Raw genomic sequence first — 25,275 nt, 5'->3', positions numbered from 1 at the left:
ACTGCAAGGAGATCAGCCCTGGGATTTCTTTGGAAGGAATGATGCTAAAGCTGAAACTCCAGTACTTTCGCCACCTCATGCGAAGAGTTGACTCACTGGAAAAGACCCGGATACTGGGAGGGATTGGGGGCAGGAGGAGAAGGGGACGACAGAGGATGAGATGGCTGGATGGCATCAACGACTCGAAGGACATGAGTTTGGGTGAACTCCGGGAGTTGGTGATGGACAGGGAGGCCTGGCGTGCTGCGATTCATGGGGTCGCAAAGAGTCGGACACAACTGAGCAACTGAACTGAACTGACTGAAACAGGAAGACTGTAGGAGAAACAAGGCTGGGGCTCAATTTCATTGACTCTGATTGTAGAATGCCCAGTGATGGTGTCATGGGCAGTTCAGTAGGGAAGTCCAGAGTCAGGCTGGGCTGGGGATGTGCCTGTGGAAGTGGTTAGCAAGAGGAGGTGAGGAGACTGGGCAAGGTCACTTATGGCGTAATGTGGATACATAGCCAAGAGGAGTGCTAGAATTTAAATTTTGAAACAAAAATCTTGGTTTATACTAGCAGGTATTTTAAGCATTGCAGTGTGTTTTGGGGAGCTTGGTTTTCTCTCCTTTTCACTTTTCATCTAAAGACCCTTTTGAATAACCACAAACTAATGGGTTTCTTTTCTTTCTAAGGAGGTGACTCTTCCAAGCACGTGTCTCTGTAGTGCCGCTGAAAATCTATTTGAGTTCCACTTTTTGGAATTAGTTGGGCTTTCTGGGTTGGCAACCAATTTAGAGACCTCCAGGAAGGATGGGAAAGAGACAGACAGCCCGCAAGGACGGGTAATGACTTTTTACTGTTGGAAATGTGGGTTCTACCTAAGAGGTATTGAATGCATGTTGTTGCCAGGCATCCTGCTGTTTTATAGATTTAAAACAAACAGAATCTCTCTGTGGTGAAGTGATCCATGCATGAGGTGGTGTAACTTAAGACGTGGATGGGCTGGCGTTTGGTCTTCTGAACCCAGGTCTGATGCTTCTGTCAGCAGGACCTGTGGTAGTGGATGCGTGAACGTCAGCTTCCACTGGAATCAGGTCAGTGAACTGCTTTTGAATGACTTTGGTCGCTTCAGACAGTTTTAGACTCTTGAATTTCTGAGAGGTAGGGACAAAAGGGAAAATCTTGTTTCTCTTAAAAAGAACCATCTGAATCTTTTTGAGAAGGTTGCAGTCCCCTGCTCCTGCTTCTCCCCCAGCAGCTTGAAAAGCATTCAGTGCTTCCAGTCCCCACGTTAATCACTCCTTCCAGGAAAATGCCAGCTATCAAGACTTGGCAGCCCTGACCTAGGGCAGGTCCTCTTTCTGTGTCACCCATGCCTTTTGCTTCCTGTTTTGTCCTTGGAACTGCTTTCCAGTCTCCTCTCTTGTTTTATTTTGGCCAGCTGTGCAGCTTGCAATTCCCCAGCCAGGGTTTGAACCTGGGTCACAACAGTGAACACCCAGAATCCTAACCACTAGGCCACCAGGGAACATCCCTGTCTCTTTTATTACTAACTTACAGTCCCACTGTGCTTCCAGTGCTATGACCTCCCCTGTCCCTCCCTCTCTTTTTATGTGCTTGGTCTTTGTACGGATGGCCTTCGGCCAAGTTCAGTTCCATTTGATTGCTTTTCAAGATGGGTCTTTGGAGGATGGAAGGGAACTCAGTGGTGGACAGAGGAAAGAGGCCAAGAAAGAAGCATTGGTGTTGGAAAAGCATGAGACGGTGGGGGAAAGAGGAATCTTCTGAACAGACCTGTCTCATCCACTTCTTTCAAGAAGTGGATACAGAATGGATCTGTGCTTATGAATAAGAAGCTCTGCCTATTTCTACCTGTTGTTTTAAAAAAAATTTGTTTATTTATTTCGTGCTGTGCTGGGTCTTCAGTGCTGCACGGGCTTTTCCCTAGTTGCGGTGAGTGGGGGATACTCTCTCGTTGGGGCGAGCATGGACTTCTTACTGTGGTGCCTTCTCTTGTTGTGGGGCATGCACTTGAGTGTGTAGCTTCAATAGCTTCAGCTTTCAGGCTCTGGAGCACAGACTCTAATTACTTTGGCACAAGGGCTTAGATGCTCTGTGGCATGTGGCATCTTCCTGGACGAGGGATCAAACCTGTGTTTCCAGTACTGGCAGGTGGATTCTTTACCACTGAGGCACCAGGGAAGCCCTTCTACCTATTTTTTAATTAAAAATAAAATCTTAGTGCTGGTGAGTTGTCTTTGCTCTTCCCTACCTCATCTGCTGTGCAAGTTCTTCTGTCTCAAGATCAGTGTTCAGTGGTTCCTTGAGTCAAACCTGGGTCAAGAATTTCAGGAATCTCAGAGCTGGAATTTCAACATCAAGAATATGTTTAGCTTGTAGTAATCCTTAAAGAGCACTTAGTAGTTATTTGCTGGCTGCTTTACCTGAACTCGTTTATTCCCTATGATCATCTTACAAGGTAAGCATTAAATGCTATCATTAGGTTCATGTCACAGACTAGGAAACTGAAATTTAGAGAGGATGAGAAGTAACTTGTCCAGTGCCACGTGATGGCTAGTGACTGATGAAGTAGTCTGTTTCCAAAAGATTTACTTACTGGTCTAAAATGTTCTTGCTGAAGTTGGGTGATAAGAATAATCAAGTACTTCAGACACTGTCACTTGCTAAATCTGATGTGTGGTTGCTTTCTCCTGCCAAGAGCTCTCTGAGGATTTATTTAATGGGGGTCTCTTAGATCAAGATATCTGAGTCCCAAAGGGCAGGAGCCTCATGGCATTCTGCATTTCCAGGGCCTGGCATAGACCCGGGGCTCACCAGGGGTCTGTGAACATGTGTTGAAAGACTGACCCTGGCTCAGGACTGGTTGGGTTGAATCAAAGGGGTTTGGAAGAGGTGTGGTCAGAAGGCCAGATGCCCTCTTGCTGGAGGTGCCCTTGACAGTTATAGTCCCCTGCCGTGACCCCTGCAGATACCAAATCTGCCATTGCTAAGTGAGAAGTGTCAGTCACTCAGTTGTATCTGACTCTTTATGAACCCATGCTTAAAGAATCAACCTATCCTGGGAATTCTAGTGGCTGGGACTGGCACTTTCACTGTGGTGGTCCACGTTCAATCCCTGGTCAGGGAAGTGAGATCCTGCAAGTCGTGCAGACCAGCCAACTGCAGCAACGTAAGAATCAACCCGTCCTAATAACACAAACATTGAGTTGTCCATTGGCTGATGAATGGGTAAACAAAATGCGGTCTGTTCTTACAAATGGAATGTTACTCAGCTAGAAAAAGAAATGAAATACTGATACCTGCTACAGTGTGGGGAACCTTGAAAACATTATGCTAATGAAAGAAACCAGATGTAAAAGACTACATATTGTTTGATTTCATTTATTTGAAATATCCAGGATAGGCAGATCCAGAGAGACAGAAGAGGTTAGTGGTTAGGGACAGGGGAGCACAGATGAGTGAGAAGTGACTATTGGTTTCTTTTGGGGTGATGGAAATGTTCCAGAATTCAATAGTGGTGATGGTTGTACAACTCTCTGAATATACCAAAGCTCACCAAATTGTATGCTTTAAAAGGGTGAACTTACGGTGCCTGAACTATATTTCAACAAAAACAAAGAGTCAGCCATGTATTTTCACCTCTATTCTGTCCAGGTCAAGTCAAGAATTGTTTTTCTATTTTAATTGCACTGGGTCTTCGGTGTGGCACTTGGTCTTCTGTTGCTCTGGAGCATGAGCTCAGTAGTTGCCCTGAGGCCTGTGAGATCTTAGTCCCCCCACCAGGAATTGAATCCGTGCCCCCAGCAGTGAAAGTGCAGAGTCCTACCTCTGGATTGCCAGGGGATTCTGCAGTCACATCTCTTACCACTATTATCCTCCTCTTTCTCTGCCCTCCAGCAGCACTGGCCCCCTTTTGTTCCTTACACTCTAAAGAATCTTGGTACAGTTTGGTACAATCTCAAGAGCTTTTGTTCTTGCCCTTTTATCTGCCTGGAATGTTCTTTATTTGGTTGCTTTGGGTCTTAGTTGCATCATGCAGGATCTTTTGTTGCTGTGCACAGACTCTCTAGTTGTGGTGTTTGGGCTCAGTAGTTGCGAAGCTCTGGCTTAGTTGCTCCATGCCATGGGAGATCCCTGCATAACAAGGCGGTTTCTTAACCACTGGACCACTCGGGAAGCCCCTGTCTGCTTGGCATGTTCTAAGGCAGATACCCTCAGTTTCCTTCTTCAGACCTTTGCTCGGAAGGGAAAATCCCCTTCTAAATGAGACTTGGCTTGTCTGCAACCTTTAAAATCTTACTTCCAGCTCCTACCACCAAATCCCTGTGTTCCTTCACTGCTTTGTTTTCCCCTTCTCTAGTTCTCTTGTTTGTTTCCTATTTGACGTCGCCTCCCCACACACGCCATTTCCCTCAGTACCCATCTTTTACTGTATAAAGAAGCCAGTGGGTGGAGCTTCATTTATTCCTTCTCTCATGCTCTTTCCTGGTAGCTTAGTGGTAAAGACTCTCTCTGCAGTGCAGATGACACAGGAGACTTGGTTTGATCCTTGGGTCAGGAAGATCCCCTGGAGGAGGAAATGGCAACTCACTCCAGTATTCTTGCCAGGAAAATTCCACGGACAGAGGAGCCTGGCTGGCTACAGTCCATGGGGTTGCAAAGAGTCGGACATGACTGGGCATTCACGCGTGCGCACGTGTACACGCAGACGCACGCACGCACGCACGCTCTTTCCTATGTGTAGATATGAGTCTCTGACCTATATAATTTTCCTTCTTTCTAAGGAACTTCTTTTCAACAGTTTTTGCATAGCAGGTTTTTGTTTGAGAATATCATTTTTTCTCCTTTGAATGGTAACTTCATTGGATGGAAAATTCTAGGTTGGTGGGTTTTTCCTTTTAACACTGTAAATATCCCATTGCATTCTTTTCTTTCTTGTTTTTTAAGTTTCTTTTTTGATTTTTGTATTTTTAGTCAAATTGACTTTGGTATTTTTGATTCTTATGAGCTTCCTGGATCTGTGGTTTGGTGTATATCGTTACTTTTAGGAAATTATTGGCCATGTTACTTCAGATATTTCTTTTGCTCCATTCTCTCTTCTTCTGGTATTTTAGTTATGTGTATTTTATACCCTTTAAAATTGTCCCACAGTTCTTGGCAGTTTCTGTTTTTTCTTTTTTCATTAATTCTGTTTTTTCTTTTTGCATTTTAGTTTGGAATGTTTCTGTTAATTTATTTCCAAGCTTACTGATTCTTTCCTCAGCAACGTCCAGGCCTTCTTCATTTCTGTTACTGTGTTCTGCATTTTATTTGTATTCTTTCTTAGAGCTTCCATGTCTCTGCTTACTATTACCTACCCCTCTGTTTTTAATGTTGTCAGCTTTTTCCATTAGAGCTCTTAAGATATTAATAATAGTTATTCTAAATTCCCTGTCTGATCATTTGAAAATGTATGTCATATCTGAGTCTAATTCTGATGCTTGCTTTGTCTCTTCACACTATTTTTTCTTGCCTTTTAGTATAGCTTATAGTTTCTAGTTGAAAGCCAGGCATGATGTATTAGATAATAAGACCTGGGGTGAGTGAACAGGCTTTTATCTAGTTGGGCGTTTTGTGTAATCTGGCTTGGAGTTGGCTTGTATTTAATGATTAAAGTAATTGAAGGTACCTGAAGCTCATATTCAGAGAAGGCAATGGCACCCCACTCCAGTACTCTTGCCTGGAAAATCTCATGGACGGAGGAGCCTGGTAGGCTGCAGTCCATGGGGTCGCTAAGAGTTGGACACAACTGAGCGACTTCACTTTCACTTTTCACTTACATGCACTGGAGAAGGAAATGGCAACCCACTCCAGTGTTTTTGCCTGGAGAATCCCAGGGACAGGGGAGCCTGGTGGGCTGCCGTCTGTGGGGTCGCACAGAGTAGGACACGACTGAAGATACTTAGCAGCAGCAGCAGCAGTTCATATTATGCTAGTATCCTTGTTTTTGCTTCCCTTGTGTCTCTGGTCCTCCTAAGAACTTTTTCTTAAGTAGAGTGTATACCTTTTAGCTCTAATATTTTGGACCCTTGATACAGTGGCAGAATGTGGGGGAGGGAAAGCATTTTATAATTTTAGGGTTGAATCTCGTTTTTTTGTTGGTGCTGGGCTGCGTGACTTGTGGGATTTTACTTCCCTGACCTGGGCCCTTGGCAGTGAGAGCGCAGAGTCCTAACCACTGGACTACCAGGGAATTCCTTAAATCTGAGTCTCTTAATGGGTCTCTGTCCCTGGGCTGTGACCTTTACAAGTGTTTAATTAATTAGTTAATTATTCATTCATTTGGCTATGTCTGCTCTTAGTTGCAGCACTCAGGATCTTTAGTTGCAGCGTGTGGTTCTAGTTCCCTGACCAGGCTTTGGACGCAGGCCTACCTACCTGCATTGGGAATGTGGAGTCCAAGCGATTGGACTCCCAGGGGAGTCCCTAAATACAGTTTTTATGAAATAACACTTTCCTTTATGTATGATATACTTTTATATTTTCTACTGTTATTTTATATTTTATTTTAAAAAGTGCCTGTTGAGGTTTATGTAGAGGTGAAGTTCAGAAGACAATGTTTTTTATTTTTTAAGAAAATGTGGGTAGATCTACCACACTTAGTTCCAGCTCCCTTGTTTGTCTCCCAATAAATCCATCACTCCCTTGAATAATGAAATTCTTTGTGCATCTATAACCTTTGGTGATATTTTAGCATGTTCTCCCTCCTCCCTCTGCCTGTCCCACATTTATGCTAACTCAGTTTTCTTGGGAATGACTTGAATACAAATACTTTCATCACTATTAGCAGGGGAAAAATTTATTTGAGCATGTAAAGAGTCATTTAGTTGTGTTGCTTAGACAGGCGAAGTGTAAAATCTGGATCTCAGGTTTCATAAACTTCCTAAAGTGGGTGTTAGGAGTTTGGACCTCATGCCCATTGGAACCATGTCCAACATGGGGCTCTGAGACAGAAATCATAGGTACTTTGGGGTAGGATCTGACTTCTTTCAATAGTGATGGTTATTTGTATTTATACATGGATTGGAAAGGTTCAATTCAAGACCTACCTTGTAGTGTCAGGGTGATATCTTGCTAATGGATTTGGAGAGACAGACAAAGCCCTGCATGAATAACATGAGTTATTGTGAGTAAACAGTGACTGTAATTATGAAAGATGTTAGAGAAAGAAAACATGGTAGTTTTATCTATTTCTACTGCTTTTCCTGTTGGTTTTGTTCTGAGCTACCTTTGGAATTTATCTGATTGATTTTGTTTTCAGGCCATGAAGTATAGATCAAGAGATTTGGTCTTCCTCGCATTTAACAGAACATGTGAGGGCTTTGAGTTTCATCCTCCAGAATTCTCTCGAGTTCCGTCCAAAGGCTAAAAACAGCTAAAGCTCAGGGAGAACAAGCTAGTTTAAAAATTATACTCAGTCGAGTTGCTTTAGGAGAAAACAAGTCCCAGTAGATGTAAAGATTTTTAAATTATTCTTTTTTTTTTTTTAAGTCTACAAATAATGGATTTCCAACTTTTAGTGCTTGCACCTCTGTTACTGAAAGCCCTGAGGCTTAATTTACAATCATTAATCTTTCCTTCATTACTCAAGATATCATCTTTTTTTTTCTCTCTCTTTTAAACTTACTGTTAAATTATGAAAAAAGAACAAACATATGAAGTGGTTCAGAGAAAAAGATAACAGTCATAAAAGCCACCATCTGGATTGAATGAATATTAACATTTTGCCATATTTGCTTCAGTATTTTTTCCTTTAAAGAATGAAATGTGGCAGATACAGTTGAAGCTCCCTTGGTCTCTCTCTGTTCGCGCCAGTTGCCTTGCTCCCTCCTCTGCTCCCCAGAGGTAACTGCTGTCCTCAGCTTGGTGTGGCCCCTTCGAGTCCATGCTTCTGTACTTTTATTCCCTTATGTGTGTCCACAACAGTCAACGCACTTGTTTTGTGTAGGTTCAAATGCATACCAATGGCATTGTCCTATTGGTATGCTGATACTTTTTTTTTTCTTTTTAGTTCTAGTATTATAGTTTGGTGTTTGTGTGTGTAGGCTGAAATCCTACAGTTCAAGAAATCTATAGCATCGCATTTTATAACTATTTCACAATGTATTCATTCTTCTCACTGTTGGGCATTTGGGTTATTTACAAATGTTTGCTGTTATGAATATTACCATGTTGAACATTTTAAACATGGTTTCTTCTGCATTGGTTGGGGGATTTTCCCCCAGCAAATACCTACGGGTGGAATCCTGGGAGGTACAGTTATTGTTGTTGTTGTTCAGTCTCACAGTCGGGTCCGACTCTCTGCGACCCCATGGACTGCCGCACTCCTGGCTTCCCTGTCCTTTACCATCTCCCAGAGCTTGCTCAGACTCATGTCCATCGAGTCGGTGACACCATCCAACCATCTCATGCTCTGTCATCCCCTTCTCCTCCTGCCTTCAATCTTTCCCAGCATCAGGGTCTTTTCTAATAAACTGACTCTTTACATCAGGGGGCCAAAGTATTGGAGCTTCCACCTTCAGCATCAGTCCTTCCAGTGAATATTCAGGGGGCATCTTTAACTCAGTCAGAGGTTGCCAGATACCACCTAATTTTCATTGCTTCCAGAAGTATGGATGGAAGGAGTTGTCATTAACTGAGACACAGAACAGGATTGAGGGCAAATGTCAGAAGCTCAGTTTTGTCAATGGACAAGAGAACCTGAGGTTCAAGGGTGAGGTTCATACTGGACACACCCATTGGGGGTTGTCCACAAAGAGATGGTAGCTGAAACCATGAGATGTGCTGAGATAACCAAGGGGAGATGTGTAAGGGCTAAGCTATTGGACACACAGGTGGTTGAAGGTTCAGGAGTGGAGAAGAAGCCAATGAAGGAGGCTGAGAAAAAGCAGCCTGAAAGGCAGGAAGAGAATCAAGCAGTGGTGTCCTGGAAGAGACCAGAGGAGAAAGCATTTCAAGGAAGAAAGAGTCAACCGTCCATTGTGTCTGAAGCTGCCAATAGGTCATCTAAGACAAGGATCGAGAATTCACTATTGGATTTAGTACCATGGATGTCTGGTTTCCAGAAGTCTTGATAAGAATAGTTGCAGTATTATATTCCTGTATGTTACCCATAACGTTCCAGAAGTTTCCACTGCTGCTTTACATTTAAGATCGAAGTAAACATGCCTGTTACAGACTAGTCTAGAAGAACAACTGGCCCCTTAAAATTTTTTTTGGACTGGGTATATCTCATAAAGAAGGCAAATGGTTTTGTTTTGTTTTTGCTAAAATCTTGAAGCATAGAATTCATCTGTGGAAAATGTCAAAGTCAATGTGACTTAGCTGTAGCTACATTTAATTCTCATACAAAGGACTTCCATTCTTAGAATAATATGGTGCATTCATAACCACATTTTACGGTTAAATAGCTCTTCAGAAGAGGGAGTTAAGAGGAGAGATCAGATACAAATAGAATGAAAGAAGGTACAAATGATGTTGAATGGAATAGGAATTTCATAGTGTTCTTTTTTTAAATTGGGGTATAATTGCTTTACAGTGTTATATTAGTTTCTGCTGTACAACGAAGTGAACCAGCTTTATGTATACATGTATCCTCTCCCTCTTAGACCCCCTCCATCCCAATACTTTGGCCATCTGATGCAAAGAACTGACTCATTAGAAAAGACCTTGACGCTGGGAAAGATTGAGGGCAGAAGGAGAAGGGGACGACAGAGGGTGAGATGGTTGGGTGACACCACCAACTCAATAGACATGAGTTTGAGCAAGCTCCGGGAGTTGGTGATGGACAGGGAAGCCTGGTGTGGTGCAGTACATTGGGTTGCAGAGTCAGACACGACTGAGCGACTGGACTGAACTGACTGATCTCAGCCATGTAGGTCGGCACAAAGCACTGAGCTGAACTCCCTGTACTGTATAGGAGGTTCCCACTAGCTATCTATTTTACACATAGTAGTGTATCAATTCCAGTCTCCCAGCTCATCCCTCCCCCACCCCGTGTCCGCACATCTGTTCTGTATGTCCCGTCTCTGTTCCTGCCTTACAAATAGGTTCATCTGTACCATTTTTCTAGATTCCATATATATGCATTAATATACAATATTTGTTTTTCTCTTTCAGCCCTACTTCACTCTGTATGACAGCCTCTAGGTCCATCCATGTCTCTACAAATAGAATATTACTCAGCCAGAAAAAGGAATGAAATTGGGTCATAGTGGGTGTTTTTTGTTTTTTAAATAAGATTTATTTGTTTGTTTTTGGCTGTCCTCGGTCTTCCTTGCTGCACATGGGCTGCACAGGAGTGAGCAGGGGCTGTTCTTCATTGTGGACCACCAGGGAAGCCCTGGTCATAGTGTTTTTACAGTAGCTGTTCTTGGGTGTGATCCTCAGGGCCCTGGTGGCCCCTCACAACTTTTAGGGTTTTGCAGGGTCAAAACTGTTCTCATGATAACTTTGCCTTCTTTCACTGTGACACATCTGCACTCATGGTGCGAAAGCAAAGGTCAGTGAACATGTTGGTGCCCCAGTGTAAATCAGGGCAGTGTGCCCAGCCCGGGCCACTGTCACTGTGTTCCTCACCACGGCCCACTCAGTAAAGAGGAAAGAAAAAGCCAGTTTCACTTGAAAATGTGCTTGATGAAGCAGTAAAATGACTAATATTCTGTGTGATGAAAATGGAAAATATGCCTAAAACACCTTTTCCTGTGTACTGCAGTATAATGGCTGTGTTGAGAAAAAGCACTTGTGTGACTGCTTGAATAGAGAGCTGAATTATATAGTTGCTTTTCTCATGAAATAACATTTTTGCTTTATAAAAAAATCAACAGAAACTAATGTTAATAGATTTCAGTGTTTGGCAGACATTTTCCTGAAGATGAATGAAGTGAGCCTGTCACTTCAAAGAAAACAACTGACAGTACTTTTTGCCAACGATAAAATATGAGTTTTAAGTGAAAATTAGAAATTTTGGAACCCTTACATCTACCACAAAGAGCTTGAAAGCTTCCCAATACTCAAAACCTTGTCTGATGAGATCAGTGGTGACATTCACAAATGGAACTTTTTTGGATAGAGATTGATGAAACATGTCAACATTTGGACTATCTATAGACCTCAGTGAACCAATATTTTCCAAATGATGATGTTTATGCAATTATATATGAGTAGAAAGATCCATTCAGAAGGCAAGATAGACTTCTGCTTCTAGCCAAGATGAAGCGACGGGTATGCCTTATGGCTGATGTTGTCAATTAAGAATTATTTCCTACCAGGGTCCAGCCCCGGGTCCAGGGATTCCCTCAGGATGACAGCGTTGGCAATTTAGAATAGATTAATTAGAGATATAAAGAGTGGTTAAATAGGGATAGCTCAGTGAGAAAATTCAGTGGAGAAAAGAGGCTGAATAACTTGGTTTATGTGGAAAACCAATAAAACTCCAAGACAAGGAGTTTGCGTCACCTACGTAGGCCGCAGGCGTCCTCCCGTTCTCCCGAAGGAGAGGAAACACTAAGGCCTCCCCGGTCAGATCTTAGAAGCCCAGGCAAAATTAGTAGGCTTGACGAGCTTCCACGCTCCAGATGGGAATTCAGCCAGAAGGTGAGAGAAAGAATGACATGGGGAGACCAAGCTTTGGTGAGCAAGGCCCGTAGCTTTATTTTCCACAGGGGCTTTTATACCCTAAGTTGCACATAGAGGATAATAGGGGATGTGAAATCATGCAAAGTCAGCAGTCTTTGATCCTTATCGAAACCAGGATTTCTTTTCTGCAAACTTATCGTATACAAATGGTTTAGGTGATTTACATCATCTTCTGGCCAGAAGGCCTGTTAACATTTTATGACTCTGACAAAGGTTTGTCAACCATAAGACTTATTTTCTCTAAGAGTAATTATTTTAAAGTTTGGCACCATCCTCCCGAAGGTGTTAGATAAAGTTGCATTCCTATAGGGCAAAGGTGCAATGGGTTTACAACAAAGGAAAGGATTTATTACCTTAAGGGTCTAAAGTTGTTAACACCAAGGCCACTACTTTTTTTTTCTACATACCAACTATATTAATTAATACACTTCCAAGGATACAATACAGGGGATGTGGAAACATGGCAGCAAGCATTGGCTCAACAATGAAATCTTCTACTAGTTTTATTCTGACAATTTCTAACTCTCTGAGAGGCTCTATACTATTTGAATATCTTAAGCTTCCCGTGCCTTTCACGGTTGGGAGACTGTAAACAATCGTCTTCATAGCTGTAGGAGTCTGGGTAAGCCTGTTAGGCAAGTTAGAGAGCCATCTCAGGGGTTTGTGAACTAAAACACTCTTGTCACGCCCAGGAACTTTATTAACTGGAGCTGTAAGTTAACTCTTTTTCGGTGAGAGAGATGGTGGTGGGGGACAGCCCCCCGTAAAGTCAGAGGTGTAGGTGAGAGCACAAAGCAGTAAAGTAGGCAGACTCTGGTTTTGGGGTAGACGCTCAGGCAGGCCCAGAGGGGCACCCCTCAAGTTCTGGCTCGCCTTGCCCACCAGGACTCTCCCACATGACCTTGTTACCGGTGGGGACTCCCATGCTGGCTCCCGGCAATTTCCCGTGCTCGTTGGCCTGGTTCATGAGCCCATGCAGGTGAGCACAGCGTGGTCGACTGAGTAACTGTGGGGCTTTGGAATTGGAAGATGTAGGTTGAATCCTGGCCTGTCATTTCCTTGTCCAACAAGCACACTTATTGGTGTATCTTCTTTAGAGAAATGTTTATTAAAGCCTCTGTCCACTTATTTATTTTTGGCTGCACTGGATCTTTGTTGTGACATGGGCTTTCTCTAGTTATGTCCTGGGCTTTCTCCAGTTGTGGCAGGCAGGTTTTCCTTGTGGACCACGGACTCTAGAGCTCGCGGGCTCAGTAGTTGTGGTGTGTGGGCTTAGCTGCCCTGCAGCATGTGGGATCTTAGTTCCCCTACTTTTTTTTTTTTAATTTGTTGAACTGTAACTTTATTTTTAGTAGATATTATTTTAGGCTCTCCCTCCTTAAGACTCGGATGTAGCAGTCCTGTGTCTTACTCAGCTCATCCAAGTTATGCCCAGATTCAGTAGTCATCACAAGAGAGACAGACAGACATCACTCGGCCGGAAGCAGCATGGTTGCTGATGGCTGCAGTTGTTTGAATGTTGCGATTTTCCTTCTTCTGTCTCTTTAAACTCAGATATTAAAATTGAGCTCAGTTCCTTAGTCTCTTATTAGATGTCCTCTAAACCTGCTGCTGTATTTGTCTTTCAGTGTCCTGGTGATGACATGGCATCTGCCAGCTCCAGCCGGGCAGGGGTGGCCCTGCCTTTTGAGAAGTCTCAGCTTATCCTGAAAGGTGAGTGGCACGGTATGAAGTTTATCATTTAAGGTCCAGCCCCATCCATCTTTGGGAAAGAGGTGGAATTATACCACATCTTGGCTTACGAGCAAAACTATTCATTTTTACAGGGTTGTCATATTATAGCTGGAATTCTTAATTTTTTGTAAAATTAAAACATTTTTTTGGCTGTACCATGTAGCATGTAGGGTCTTAGTTCCCTGACCAGGGATTAAATGTGTACCCCCTGCATTGGAACTGTGGAGTCTTAAGCGCTGAATTACCATGGAAGTACCCTAAAGCTGGAATTCTTGCAGAGGAAGGAAAAAAGGAACTTTTTGGAAGAATTATACAAAATGGCAGTTCCTTCCCTTCCCAGGGCTCTTTTCTATGTACGCTCATCCCCTTGGTGAGTTCATCCAACCATATCACTTTAAGATGTCACCAATAATAAGATTACTGCCACATTTGTACTTCCAGCCTGGCCTTGTTTCTGACCTCTAGGTTTGTATATCCAGTAGCCCATTTGTCATCTCCTCGTGAATGCTTAGTAAACATCCAAAATGTGACATGCCTGGAACTGATCTCCTGATTTCTTTTTTTCCTCAAAATCCTGTATTCAGCAAATCTGCTTGTGTCTACCCTCAAGACAGGGGCCATGTTCAGCCACTTCTCACCACCCCCACCGTCCCACCAGCTGGCATCATCTCCACCTAAGATTAAGGCAGAGGCCTCCCAACCCGGCTTCCTGCTGCTTCCCCTTGCCCCACTTCATTCTGTTGATCACACAACAACCTGTGATCTCCTTAAAATGGAAGCCAGCTCCTGTCCCTCCTGTGCTCAAACATATCAAGGACTGCCTCCCTCATTCAGTGTACAAGTTGAAGGTCATGTGATATGGCCCCTGCCACTCCTCATTTCCTGTTCCTCGTTTACTCTGCTCTGGCTAGACGCACAGGTCCACGTGGACCTCCCTTGCTATTCATTGCCCCTGCCAGACACGCTCCCACCCCTAGGCCTTTGCACTTGCTGTCCTCTCTGAGTGAAATAACCATTTTGACTCAGTTATCTACCTCGTCTACATCCTTACTTTCTGCAGGTCTTTACTCCAGAGTCACCCTATTCAACTAGGCCTTCCCTGACTCCTCCATCTGAAAACCCCCTACCTTGATTTCTTCATGTCTCTCCTCTTTTTGCTACTTTATCTTTTTCTTCTCAGCCCCTGGTAGTATTTAACACTCTACCTATTTTATTTTTTTACAATTACTCATTTATTTGGCTGCACAGGATCTTAGTTGTGGCACTCGGGAGAAGAATTAGAGTGAACTGCCAGGGTTTTGAATTTGAGATTACAGCTTGTACTGCCTTATCTAATAATTAGCAGGACTAGGTCAAAACAGAGGCCTGCCCATGGAAACCTGCGATATCCTGAGGTCCCTGTTTTTGGGCCATGTTATTCAGGAACACAACACACTTACTTCTGAAGGTTTCTCTATTGCCTTTCCCTGGTGTGTATTTTCTTACTAGTGTGGCGAGAACTAACTTGATAATACAGGTGCATCTCATCATACATGCACTTAACCTATAGGAACTTGGTAATACTGACCAGGAAAGTGGTGGGGGAAAGAGAGAAGGATAAAAACAGCCACTTAAACAGTGTGGGTGGTTCTTCCTCCCGTGTGTTTCATGGGTGGAGCCTCAGGTGTAATTCGGGAACTGTGGCCTGCTATCCCCTCTATCTGCCTTAGTTCTCTGTGCCTCTCCATAGTGCAGTCCCAGAGATTTTTAAAAAATTTTATTGGAGTGTAGTTGATTTACAATGTTGTGTTGGTTTCAGTTGTACAGCAAAGTTAATCAGTTATGCATAAACATATATCCACTCTCTTTTTTTCTTTGAGATTAATTTCTTTATTTTAATTGGAGACTAATTACTTTACAATATTGTGGTGGTTTTTGTCATACATCAACCTGAATCAGCCATGAGTGTTCATGTGTCCCCCATCCTGAACCCCCCTCCCATCTCCCTCCCCACCCCATCCCTCTGGGTTGTCCCAGAGCACTGGCTTTGAGTGTCCTGCTTCATGCATTGAACTTGCACTGATCACCTGTTTTACATAGGGTAATATACGTGTTTCAGTGCTGTTCTCTCAAATCATCCCACTCTTGCCTTCTCCCAGAGTTCAAAAGTCTGCTCTTTACATCTGTCTCTTTTGCTGTGTTGCATATAGGGTCGTTGTTACTGTCTTTCTAAATTCCATATATATGTGTTAATATGCTGTTTGGTGTTTCTCTTTCTGACTTACTTCACTTTGTATGATAGGCTCCAGTTTCATTCACCTCATTGGAACTGACTCAAATGCATTCTTTTTTTATAGCTGAGTAATATTCCATTGTGTATATGTACCACAGCTTCCTTATCCATTCGTCTGCCGATGGACATCTAGGTTGCTTCCATGTCCTAGTTATTGTAAACAGTGCTGCAGTGAACACTGGGGGTACATGTGTCTCTTTCAGTTCTGGTTTCCTCGGTGTGTATGCCCAGCAGTGGGATTGCTGGGTCATTTGGCAGTTCTATTTCAAATTTTTTAAGGAATCTCTACACTGTACTCCACAGTGGCTGTACTAGTTTGCATTCCCACTAGCAGTGTAAGAGGATTCCCTTTTCTCCACACCCTCTCCAGTATTCATTGTTTGTGGACTTTTTGATGGCACCCATTCTGACCGGCATGAAATGGTGCCTCATTGTGATTTTGATTTGCATTTCTCTGATAATGAGTGATGTTGAGCATCTTTTCATGTGTTTCTTAGCCATCTGTATGTCTCCTTTGGAGAAATGTCTGTTTAGTTCTTCGGCCCACTTTTTGATTGGGTCATTTATTTTTCTGATATTGAGTTGCATGAGCTGCTTGTATATTTTGGAGATTAATTCTTTGTCAGTTGTTTCATTTGCTCTTATTTTCTTCCATTCTGAAGGCTGCCTTTTCACCTTGCTTATAGTTTCCTTTGTTGTGCAAAAGCTTTTAAGTTTAATTAGGTCCCATTTGTTTATTTTTGTTTTTATTTCCATTACTCTGGAAGGTGGGTCATAGAGGATCTTGCTGTCATTTATGTCAGAGAGTGTTCTGCCTATGTTTTCCTCTAAGAGTTTTATAGTTTCTGGTCTTAAATTTAGATCTTTAATCTATTTTGAGTTTATTTTTGTGTTATGGTGTTAGAAGCTAGAAAGTGTTCTAGTTTCATTCTTTTACAGGTGGTTGACCAGTTTTCCCAGCATCTCTTGTTAAGGGAATTGTCTTTTTTTTGCCATTGTATTTTTTTGCCTCCTTTGTCAAGGATATGGTGTCCATAGGTACATGGATTTATCTCTGGGCTTTTTATTTTGTTCCGTTGATCAATATGTCTGTGTTTGTGTAGTACCATACTGTCTTGATGACTGTAGCTTTGTATAGTATAGTCTGAAGTCAGGCAGGTTGATTGCTCCAGTTCCATTCTTCGTTTTCAAGATTGCTTTGGCTATTTGAGGTTTTTTGTATTTCCATACAAATTGTGAAATTATTTATTCTAGTTCTGTGAAAAATACCATTGGTAGCTTGATAGGGATTGTATTCAGTCTGTAGATTGCTTTGGGTAATATACTCATTTTCACTATACTGATTCTTCCAATCCACGAACATGGTATATTTCTCCATCTATTTGTGTCATCTTTGATTTAAAAAATACGGAATGCTTCACAAATTTGCATGTCAACCTTGTGCAGGGGCCATGCTAATCTTAGTATATGGGCTGCTAAAGCAAGCACTATCCACTCTTTTTAAAGATTCTTTTCCTGTATAGGTCATTACAGAGTGTACTGAATAGTATTCCCTGTGCTGTAAGTAGGTCCTTATTAGTTATCTCTTTTATATATAGTAGTATGTATATGTGTCAATCCCAATCTCCCAGTTTACCCTTCTCCTAGTCCTAGAGTTTTAAGATCTAATTTTTAAAGACACCAAGGCCCTCAAATGTAAGCCAACTATTTTATCTGATATTTAGCTGAAGGAACACCAAAAACCACACAGTGAAGCAAAAATCTGGCTATTTGGAATCTATTGAAAGATAATATGCCAGCCTCTCTTCCGTTGCCTTCCTAAGAGCTCTTCAGGGATGTCATTTTGGAAATATGTGATTTTTACCTTATTTGTTGACTTTAAAATTTAAATGCTATGTGAAGATTTGACTCCATGTGTAAGAAAACTGGCATTTTATGTTTCCTCAGATAGTGAATAAATAAACTCTAGATGAATGTGAGACCTTTATTTTGACTTATCTTTTAAGAATAAGAAACATTCAAAATACCATTTTAAGCATTCAAAATTAATTAGAAATTGTTGAAAGGAAATGTATCTTTACAGTGAAGTGACCTGGCAAACTGGGCCCACATTAACCATAGGATCAAAATTAGCATCCCCCATAAGGGGATTGCCTGGTGTATACAGTAAGTCTACATCCTAACCTGGGTGGTTAGTATTCTTGACAAAAATGTTCAATGTGCATCTAACCATGAGGGAACAATCAGAAAAATGCAGGATTCAGTGTGTTTTTATGAGACATCTGGTGGAAGTCTTTAAAAATCATTGTCATGGAAGAAGAAGGGAGTGCATTCTAGGTGTTAAAAGATTAAGGAGATAGCAACTGAAAATAATTTACGCATCTTGATTGGATCCTGGGTTGGGGGAAAAACAGCTTTAAAAATATATTTAGAATAATTGGGGAGATTTGAATATGGAATGAATATCAACTGAAAGAGGGAGTGACTATACATTTTTTTCTAGGTATGATAACAGTCGGATAGAGGTGGGGTGGGAGAATGTCCTTATTTTTAGCAGTTGCTTTCTGAAAGTAATTTGGGCTGATCTGTCATGAGGTCTACAACTTACTTACAAATAGTTTACCAAAAATTAAATTGTGTAGATAAATATGTATATACATACACATACAGACATAGATGTCTTACATCTGTATTTTGTGCTATCCAATAGGTTAGCAAGTGTAGCCACAAAAAACTATTTACATTAAAATTAAATAAAATTTAAAGCTCAAATCCTCAGTCTCACTAGCATAGTTCAAGCCATGTGTATATTGCAGCAGTGTATTGAACAGTGATGGAGTGGATATTTTTATTATTGTAGAGGTTCTCCAGGTAACATTGGTGATAATCACAGAGAGGGGGGAAAAGTGAATGTAGCAAAATGATAACAATTAGTGAAGAATATGCTATTATTTTTCTTCAATTTTCTGTAAATTGGAAACTTCATGGTAAAAAACACTAACTACATTATGTGATCTTAGCTTGCATCCAGGACTAGGAAAAAAATCTTTCCTTTTCTCTTTTGCTATAATGGACATCGATAAGATAATTGGCAAAATTTGAATAAGGTCTGTACCTTAACATAATAGTATTAAAGAATGTTGAATTTCCTAATGTTGATAATTGTACTATGGTTCTGTTAGAAAATGTCACAGTTAGTAGAAAAGACAGCCTGAAATATTTAGGACTAAAGGGGCATAGTGTCTACAACTCACTCTTAGTTTTAGTTAAAAATGAATATGTGTATAAGAGAAAATCAAGGGAGAAAAAGAGAATGATAAAGCAGATACAGTAAAAAGTTAATGTTTGGTGATTCTGGGTGAAGGGTTTATAAGAATTCTTTGTATTTGTCTCACAACTTTTCTAAACGTCTGAAATTATATATATATGTATATACACACATTTTATATATATATATATTTTATTATTATTTTTTTAAGTAAATACTAAAAAACAAGGACCAGAACTTCTCTGGTGGTACGGTGGCTAGACTCCGTGTTCCCAGTGCTGGGAGCCTGGGTTCCATCTCTGATCAGGGAACTAGATCCTACATGCCACAACTAAGATCTGGTGCAGCCAAATAAATATTTTAAACAAACAAAAAACAAGGGCCAAAAGGAAACATGACGGCAGAGTTCACAGAACTGGGCTGGGAGCTGGGAGACTTGGTTCAAGGCGGAGCACTGCTCTGACTAGCTCTCTGATTTTGGATACATTGTCTTACCTCTCTTAGTTGGCCCAACTGTTAAATAAAAGGCTAGAACTTTTTGATTTCAAAGAAACTGTCTTGCTCAAAATGGTAGGACTCTGCAAGTAGTCCCTGTTTTCTTTTTAGATTTAAGGGTCTGCATGCAGAGCTACCCTCCTACCACTAGGTGGCCTCAGTTAACTTCGATCTTTGTGTGTGGTAGTCTCGTTTTCCCACTCTGGGCCACATTTCCAAGTACTACAACCTTTTTTCCTAGGACCATCCACTGTTGCTTCTGAAACTTCACCACAGCTTTCTTGCTGTTGTTCCTTGATTTCTCTCTCCTGTTTTTTGGGGCCTGGAGAAGAAAAGGATTGCTAGAAGAGAATCAGAGGTGGCTTTCCCTGTCCCCGGTTGTGGACCTTTACAGGATTGTCACCCCTCAGAAGGTCTGGGAGGGAGAAGTATGCTAACTTTTGGTGGGAGCTCAGGCTCAGGCAGTCTTCTCATCACTGGTGAGGATTGTCAGTTATGTCTTCTGATTTGGGGCATAGGATAGAAGCCATGTAGATGGGTTTTGTCCTAGTGACCTGGAGTTTCCACTGTGGCTGATACATAGTATAAAAGGAGCTTGTCTAGCATCCAGCCCTGGGCATATGCTTGCTTAGATGGTCCTGAGTCCCTGGCTAGCTGGTAGGTACCATGTGAGCATCAGAAATGCTGCCACACAAAGGAAATGAACAAAAGAGGAAATGCAGATGGTTAACAAGTACATGGGAAAAATATTCACTCCGGCTAGTGACTGAAGGAACAAATGAGAACAAATAAGCCAAGTCCGGTCATGACGTAGGGCATAGTGTGGAGTCAGAGGCAGCCAGAGGCACATCCTGGCTCAAAGCTCCTGGATATGTAGCCTGGGGCAGTGACCTAGCTTCCCCAAGCCTGTTTCCTCCTGGGTGAAATGCAGTGATGAGGTTATTTCCTGCCTCACTATAAGGATTCGGTGAGATAATGTGTGCACAGCATAGTATGTGTGACAAGTGCTCATTAACTCTTAGCTGTTATCTTTATGCTATTTCTTTTTTTTTTTTTTTCTTCACCTACATGATTTGCCAAGAGTGGAAAAAAAAACATAGTACTCAGTGCTATGCAGTGTTTGGTGAAATGGGTATGTTCCTATAGTGCTGATGGGTATCTACATGGGTTTAGAAAGGAATTGAGCGGTTTTAAGAACTTTAGAAAATGTTCGTATCCTTTGGAAGAATACTCAGACATGCATGCAGATACTTTATACATTTGTGGTCATTTTTCCTGAGCCAAAAGTTGGAGGCAATTTATTCAACAATGGAAAAATAGTTCACTAAATTATGGCATATCCTTATAAACGGGCTTAGGTTGTAACTTTTGAAATGAATTTTGAGGGGAGAGGAGTTTTTAAGGAATTAGGGACGTAAGAGATGAAAGTCTAGAAAAAGTCTGTATTCACCAGATATCAGAAAAAGTCTAGTATGACTTAATGATAATCATCCCAGTGTTTTCAGGTTAGGAGTGATTTTTTTTTTTATCTTCTTTTCTTGTGCTATATATATTTTTTTATATCCTCACATTTTAAAAAAGTCCTTTTAGAATGAGGGAAAAGCAAAATTTCTCTTTTTAAAGGAAACAACAAAAAAGAGGTAGAACATGTGCCACAGGGGGGCAGCTGGGAGCCCTCTGACTCATCCTTGACTTTTTCTGTCTTTCCCGGCCAGTGGTGTCAGCAAAGCCCAAGGTGCATAGTCGTCAACCTCGAATTAACTCGTTTGTGGAAGTGGCTGTGGATGGACTCCCCAGCGAGACCAAGAAGACTGGAAAGCGAATTGGGAGCTCTGAGCTTCTCTGGAACGAGATCATCATTTTGTAAGAGAAAACCCCTTCTCTCCGAAGGCAGCTCCCCTGGGGGAGGTCAAGAAGGGGGTTGTGGGAGATCCAGGTTTCGTGTATCAGCCTCTAAGTCCTCTGCCTTGGGTACCTGAGGCACCTTCTCTTCAGGTGTTTTTACATTGTCGAGCTCACAGAGCATTCATTGTTTGCTAGATGGTACAGGGTCAGCTTGGGTGGGTGGGGTGGGGAAGGGTATCTGTGACTGTCTTCCTCTTTGGGGTCCCCCCTTGGTCTCCAAGATGACAGCAGTATAATTTCTCTGCCTTCTTCTAAGTTGCAGGAATGACTGGTCTGCTTGGATGTGATGAATCAAGTATTTGTTTTCCAGGAATGTCACAGCCCAGAGTCATTTAGACCTGAAGGTCTGGAGCTGCCACACCTTGAGAAATGAACTGCTAGGCACCGCCTCCATCAACCTCTCCAATGTCCTGAAGAACAATGGGGGCAAAAGTATGTATGATGCAGGGGTGGCTGACGTGATTCATCTGTGGGTGTGGGGAAGGGATATGAAGGCAGGGATCTCTCTCATGTGGCGGATAAACCTGGGTGATGCCGTTTCCTCCTGGACCAGGGCTGCAGTGACTCTGCTCCCTGTGCATAGGATCCCTGGAGTTCTAGGGAAGCTGAGGGCTACCCTCTGCTTCTACTGTGGGACTCAGCCCCCTTGGTCCAGGGCCCTTCATGCTGGGACGTTTCCCTCTTGATCTTTCCTCAGGGATATGTATGCTCTCCTTCTGCCCCTGCCCCTCTTTTCCTAATGTGTGATGTGTAGAATCAGACTGTTGAATGCTTCCAGCCTAAATCATTTTTTCCCAGTCTGATCCCTCAAACAGAACAAAGGAGCTCCATGCGTGTGTGTGTGTGCACGTGTGCGTGCGTGTCTGCATGGGATGGTGTTACAAACGGTGCTCTGTGCAGGCACTTGATAAACATTTCCTGGATATTGGAATGTGATGGAAGCTCCATCATGATTATTCAAAGTGTCTCTGCTACACAGAGATCTAAATCCTAACGTCTGTTTATTGCTGTTTGTGGTCAGTGGAGTAGCTCGTGGTTGTGGCATCTGGACCCTCCCTCATAAAGCCTCTATTCAGAGCAGCACCAGATGTGGTGAGGGAATGCCACAGAAAGAAAGCCTCCTTCTTCTCTTGATGTCTGCTGTCTAGCAAATATTTTCTGAACGTGGATGTAGCTTGAGAGAGAGGTGGGGCTGGGGAGCACTGAGATTCAAGGGTCTCGCCTTTCTGAGCCTGTCCTTTCTGATGGGCCTCGTGAGTGCTGTGCGAGGCTCCCCCAGTCTCTTCCTTTCTGCTGGGCATGCAGTGATGTGCATCCGCTGTGGATCTGGGAATCATCTGAAATCAGGGCCTGCCTCTGTTCTAATTCTACAGGGAACTACCCCCTGCTCTGTCTTCCGAGTTGGTCTTTAGTTTCTCACATGCTAGTCTACCTTTTATAATTTGATTTTAAGGGTAATTATGTTTACTATGTCATTTGGAAATATACTTCTGGGCATTCTCCCGTTAGGATCATCAACCGACATGCATGTGCTTTTCTCTCCTTTTTCTTGTGTCTGGTTGGCGTACTTTTGCTTTCAATGGCAAAGGTAATTGTAGAAAAACTGGGACTTGCACAAAAGCACAAAGAAAATAAAAGCACAAAGAAAATAAAATAAATTCCCCTGGAAGCACAGTACCTAGTGATAATTATTATTCACTTTTTGATATATACCATTGAGTTTTTTTTTTTTTTTTCCTGTATACAGTGTCTTAATATTTAAGATGTTAGTGAAACAAAATTGAGATCATACATGATCATATTATTTTGCAACATGCCTTTTTTTCTTCAAAATTAATATAGAGACTTCCTTGATGGTTCAGTGCTTAAGACTCTCTGCTTCCACTGTAGGAAAGTCTTAAGTAGGAGGCATGGGTTCAGTCCCTGGCCAGGAAACTAAGATCCTCATGCTGAGCGGCATGGCCATAAAAAAAAAAAGAAAAATTAGAATGTGTTAATATATTTTTATATTAATTGTGATAAAAAACACATAACATAAAACTCATCTTCTTAACCATTTAGAAATGTACAGTTGAGTGTCATTAATTTCATTCACATGATTCTGTAGCTATCACCTCCATCCATCTCCAGAGCTTTTTCATCTTGCCAGACTCGAACTCTGTACCCATTAAACAGCAACTTCCTCACTCCCCTCAACCTCCACCATTCTACTCTCTGTCTCTTTGAATCTAGATATTGCCTGTAAGTGGAATCATGCGCTTTTGTGTCTTTCTTCTTTCACTCAGCATAATGTCCTTAAGGCCCATTCACGTGGCATGTATCAGAATCACCTTTTTTCTCTTTTTTAAAAATTTATTTTATTTTATCTTGGTCAAGCTGTGTGGCTTGCAGGATCTTAGCTCCCCAACCTGGGATTGAACCCGTGCCCTCAGCAGGGAAAGTGCAGAGTCCTAACCACTGGACCACCAGGTATTTCCCTGGAATCACCTTTTTAATGTTGAATAATAGTCCATTGTATGGATACACCACATTTTGTTGGTCCATCCATCCATTAAAGGACACTTGAACTGCTACTTTTTTTCCTGTAGTGAACAGTGCTGTTGTGAACATGGGTGTGCAAATATCTCTTCAAGTCCATGCTTTCAATTCTTTTGGAAATATATTCAGAATAGAATAGCAGGATCATGTGGTAATTCTCTTAATTTTTTGAGGAACTACCATACTGTTTTCTGTCACTGCAGTACCATAAGATATATCAACATAACTTTAATTGTTCTTCAAAAGTCAATTTTTGATGTCTGTCTGGTAGTCGTCTGTCAGATGACTGTGTGAAAATTTAAGGTTGAACACGTGAGTAATTTTCAGTGGTCACAGATGATTTTCACAGTCACAGATAATGCTGTGATGGTACTCTTACAAGTTTACAGATTTTTGTACCAGTTGTTGAAAATTTGGGTTAAATTACTGAACACTGATTTGCTGGATTTAAATACTTTTCAAGGCTTTGGACACATATTGCAAGACTACTCTCCAGAGAAGTTCTCCCCATTTATCCTGCCATCAGTTTTTGCCGATGTGGCTGGTTTCTATTGTACTTTGGCATTTATTGGATTTGTTTGTAAGAAGAAAAAATGTGTGTGTGTGTGTGTGTATGTGTGTATTTGGTAATTAACATTATGCCAGATTTGCTTCATCTATTTTTGGCTGCAGTATTTTATTATTTGTTTATTTTATTATTATTACTTTAAAAATAGTTTCATTTATTATTTATTTTATTTTTGGCTATGCTCGGTCTTTGTTGCTGTGCAGGGGACTCTAGTTGAGATGAGCAGTGGCTACTCTCTAGTTGCAGAGTGCGGGCTTCTCATGACAGTGGCTTTGGTAGCTGTGGAACACGGGTTTAGTTGCTCCTTAGCACGTGGGATCTTCCTGGACCAGGAATTGAACTGATGTCCCCTCCATTACAAGGTGGAATCTTAAACACTGGACCACCAAATTAGCCTTGGCTTCAGTATTTTAAAGTAAATTACAGATGTTTCAAGCTTTTATCCTAGATTCTTCAGCATGCATCTCATTAAAAAAGGACTCTTTTTTTTTTAAACATAATTACTTTTTTTTTTTTTTTACAAAAGTACCATTGTCACATCTGGCAATATTTACATGAATTCCTCATTTTCAACTAATACCCAGTTCATATTTGATTTCACCATTTATCTCAAGGTATTGTTTTACAGTTGGTTTCCCTGAACCTGGGTTTGGGCAAGGTCCCCTCACTCCTTTTGGCTGTTATGTTTTCGAAGTCCCTCTACCTCCACTCCACTTTTTTTAAGCTGTGATTTACTCCAGGAGACAGAATATTTTTTAAAAGTGTGTTTGTTGCCTTATTAATGTCCTTTGCTCATTTTTATACTGAAATTTACTT

The 25,275-nt window shown here is 41.7% G+C and overlaps 1 protein-coding gene across 1 annotated transcript in view; it reads left to right on the top strand.

The window, feature by feature from the left end:
* WWP2 (WW domain containing E3 ubiquitin protein ligase 2) overlaps positions 1–25,275 on the top strand; it is a 149,397-nt gene that overhangs the window by 6,516 nt on the left and 117,606 nt on the right. Inside the window, exons 3-5 of the mRNA XM_010851108.1 lie at positions 13,308–13,392; positions 21,164–21,311; positions 21,664–21,785. Coding sequence (XP_010849410.1) covers positions 13,323–13,392; positions 21,164–21,311; positions 21,664–21,785 — 340 coding nt within the window. The 5' untranslated portion in view covers positions 13,308–13,322. The remainder of the gene's footprint in view (positions 1–13,307; positions 13,393–21,163; positions 21,312–21,663; positions 21,786–25,275) is intronic.

This window comes from Bison bison, unplaced genomic scaffold (genome assembly GCF_000754665.1).
Source record: "Bison bison bison isolate TAMUID 2011002044 unplaced genomic scaffold, Bison_UMD1.0 scf7180017864297, whole genome shotgun sequence".
NCBI classification, from domain to species: domain Eukaryota; kingdom Metazoa; phylum Chordata; class Mammalia; order Artiodactyla; family Bovidae; genus Bison; species Bison bison.
This window is presented reverse-complemented; position numbering and strand designations above follow the sequence as displayed.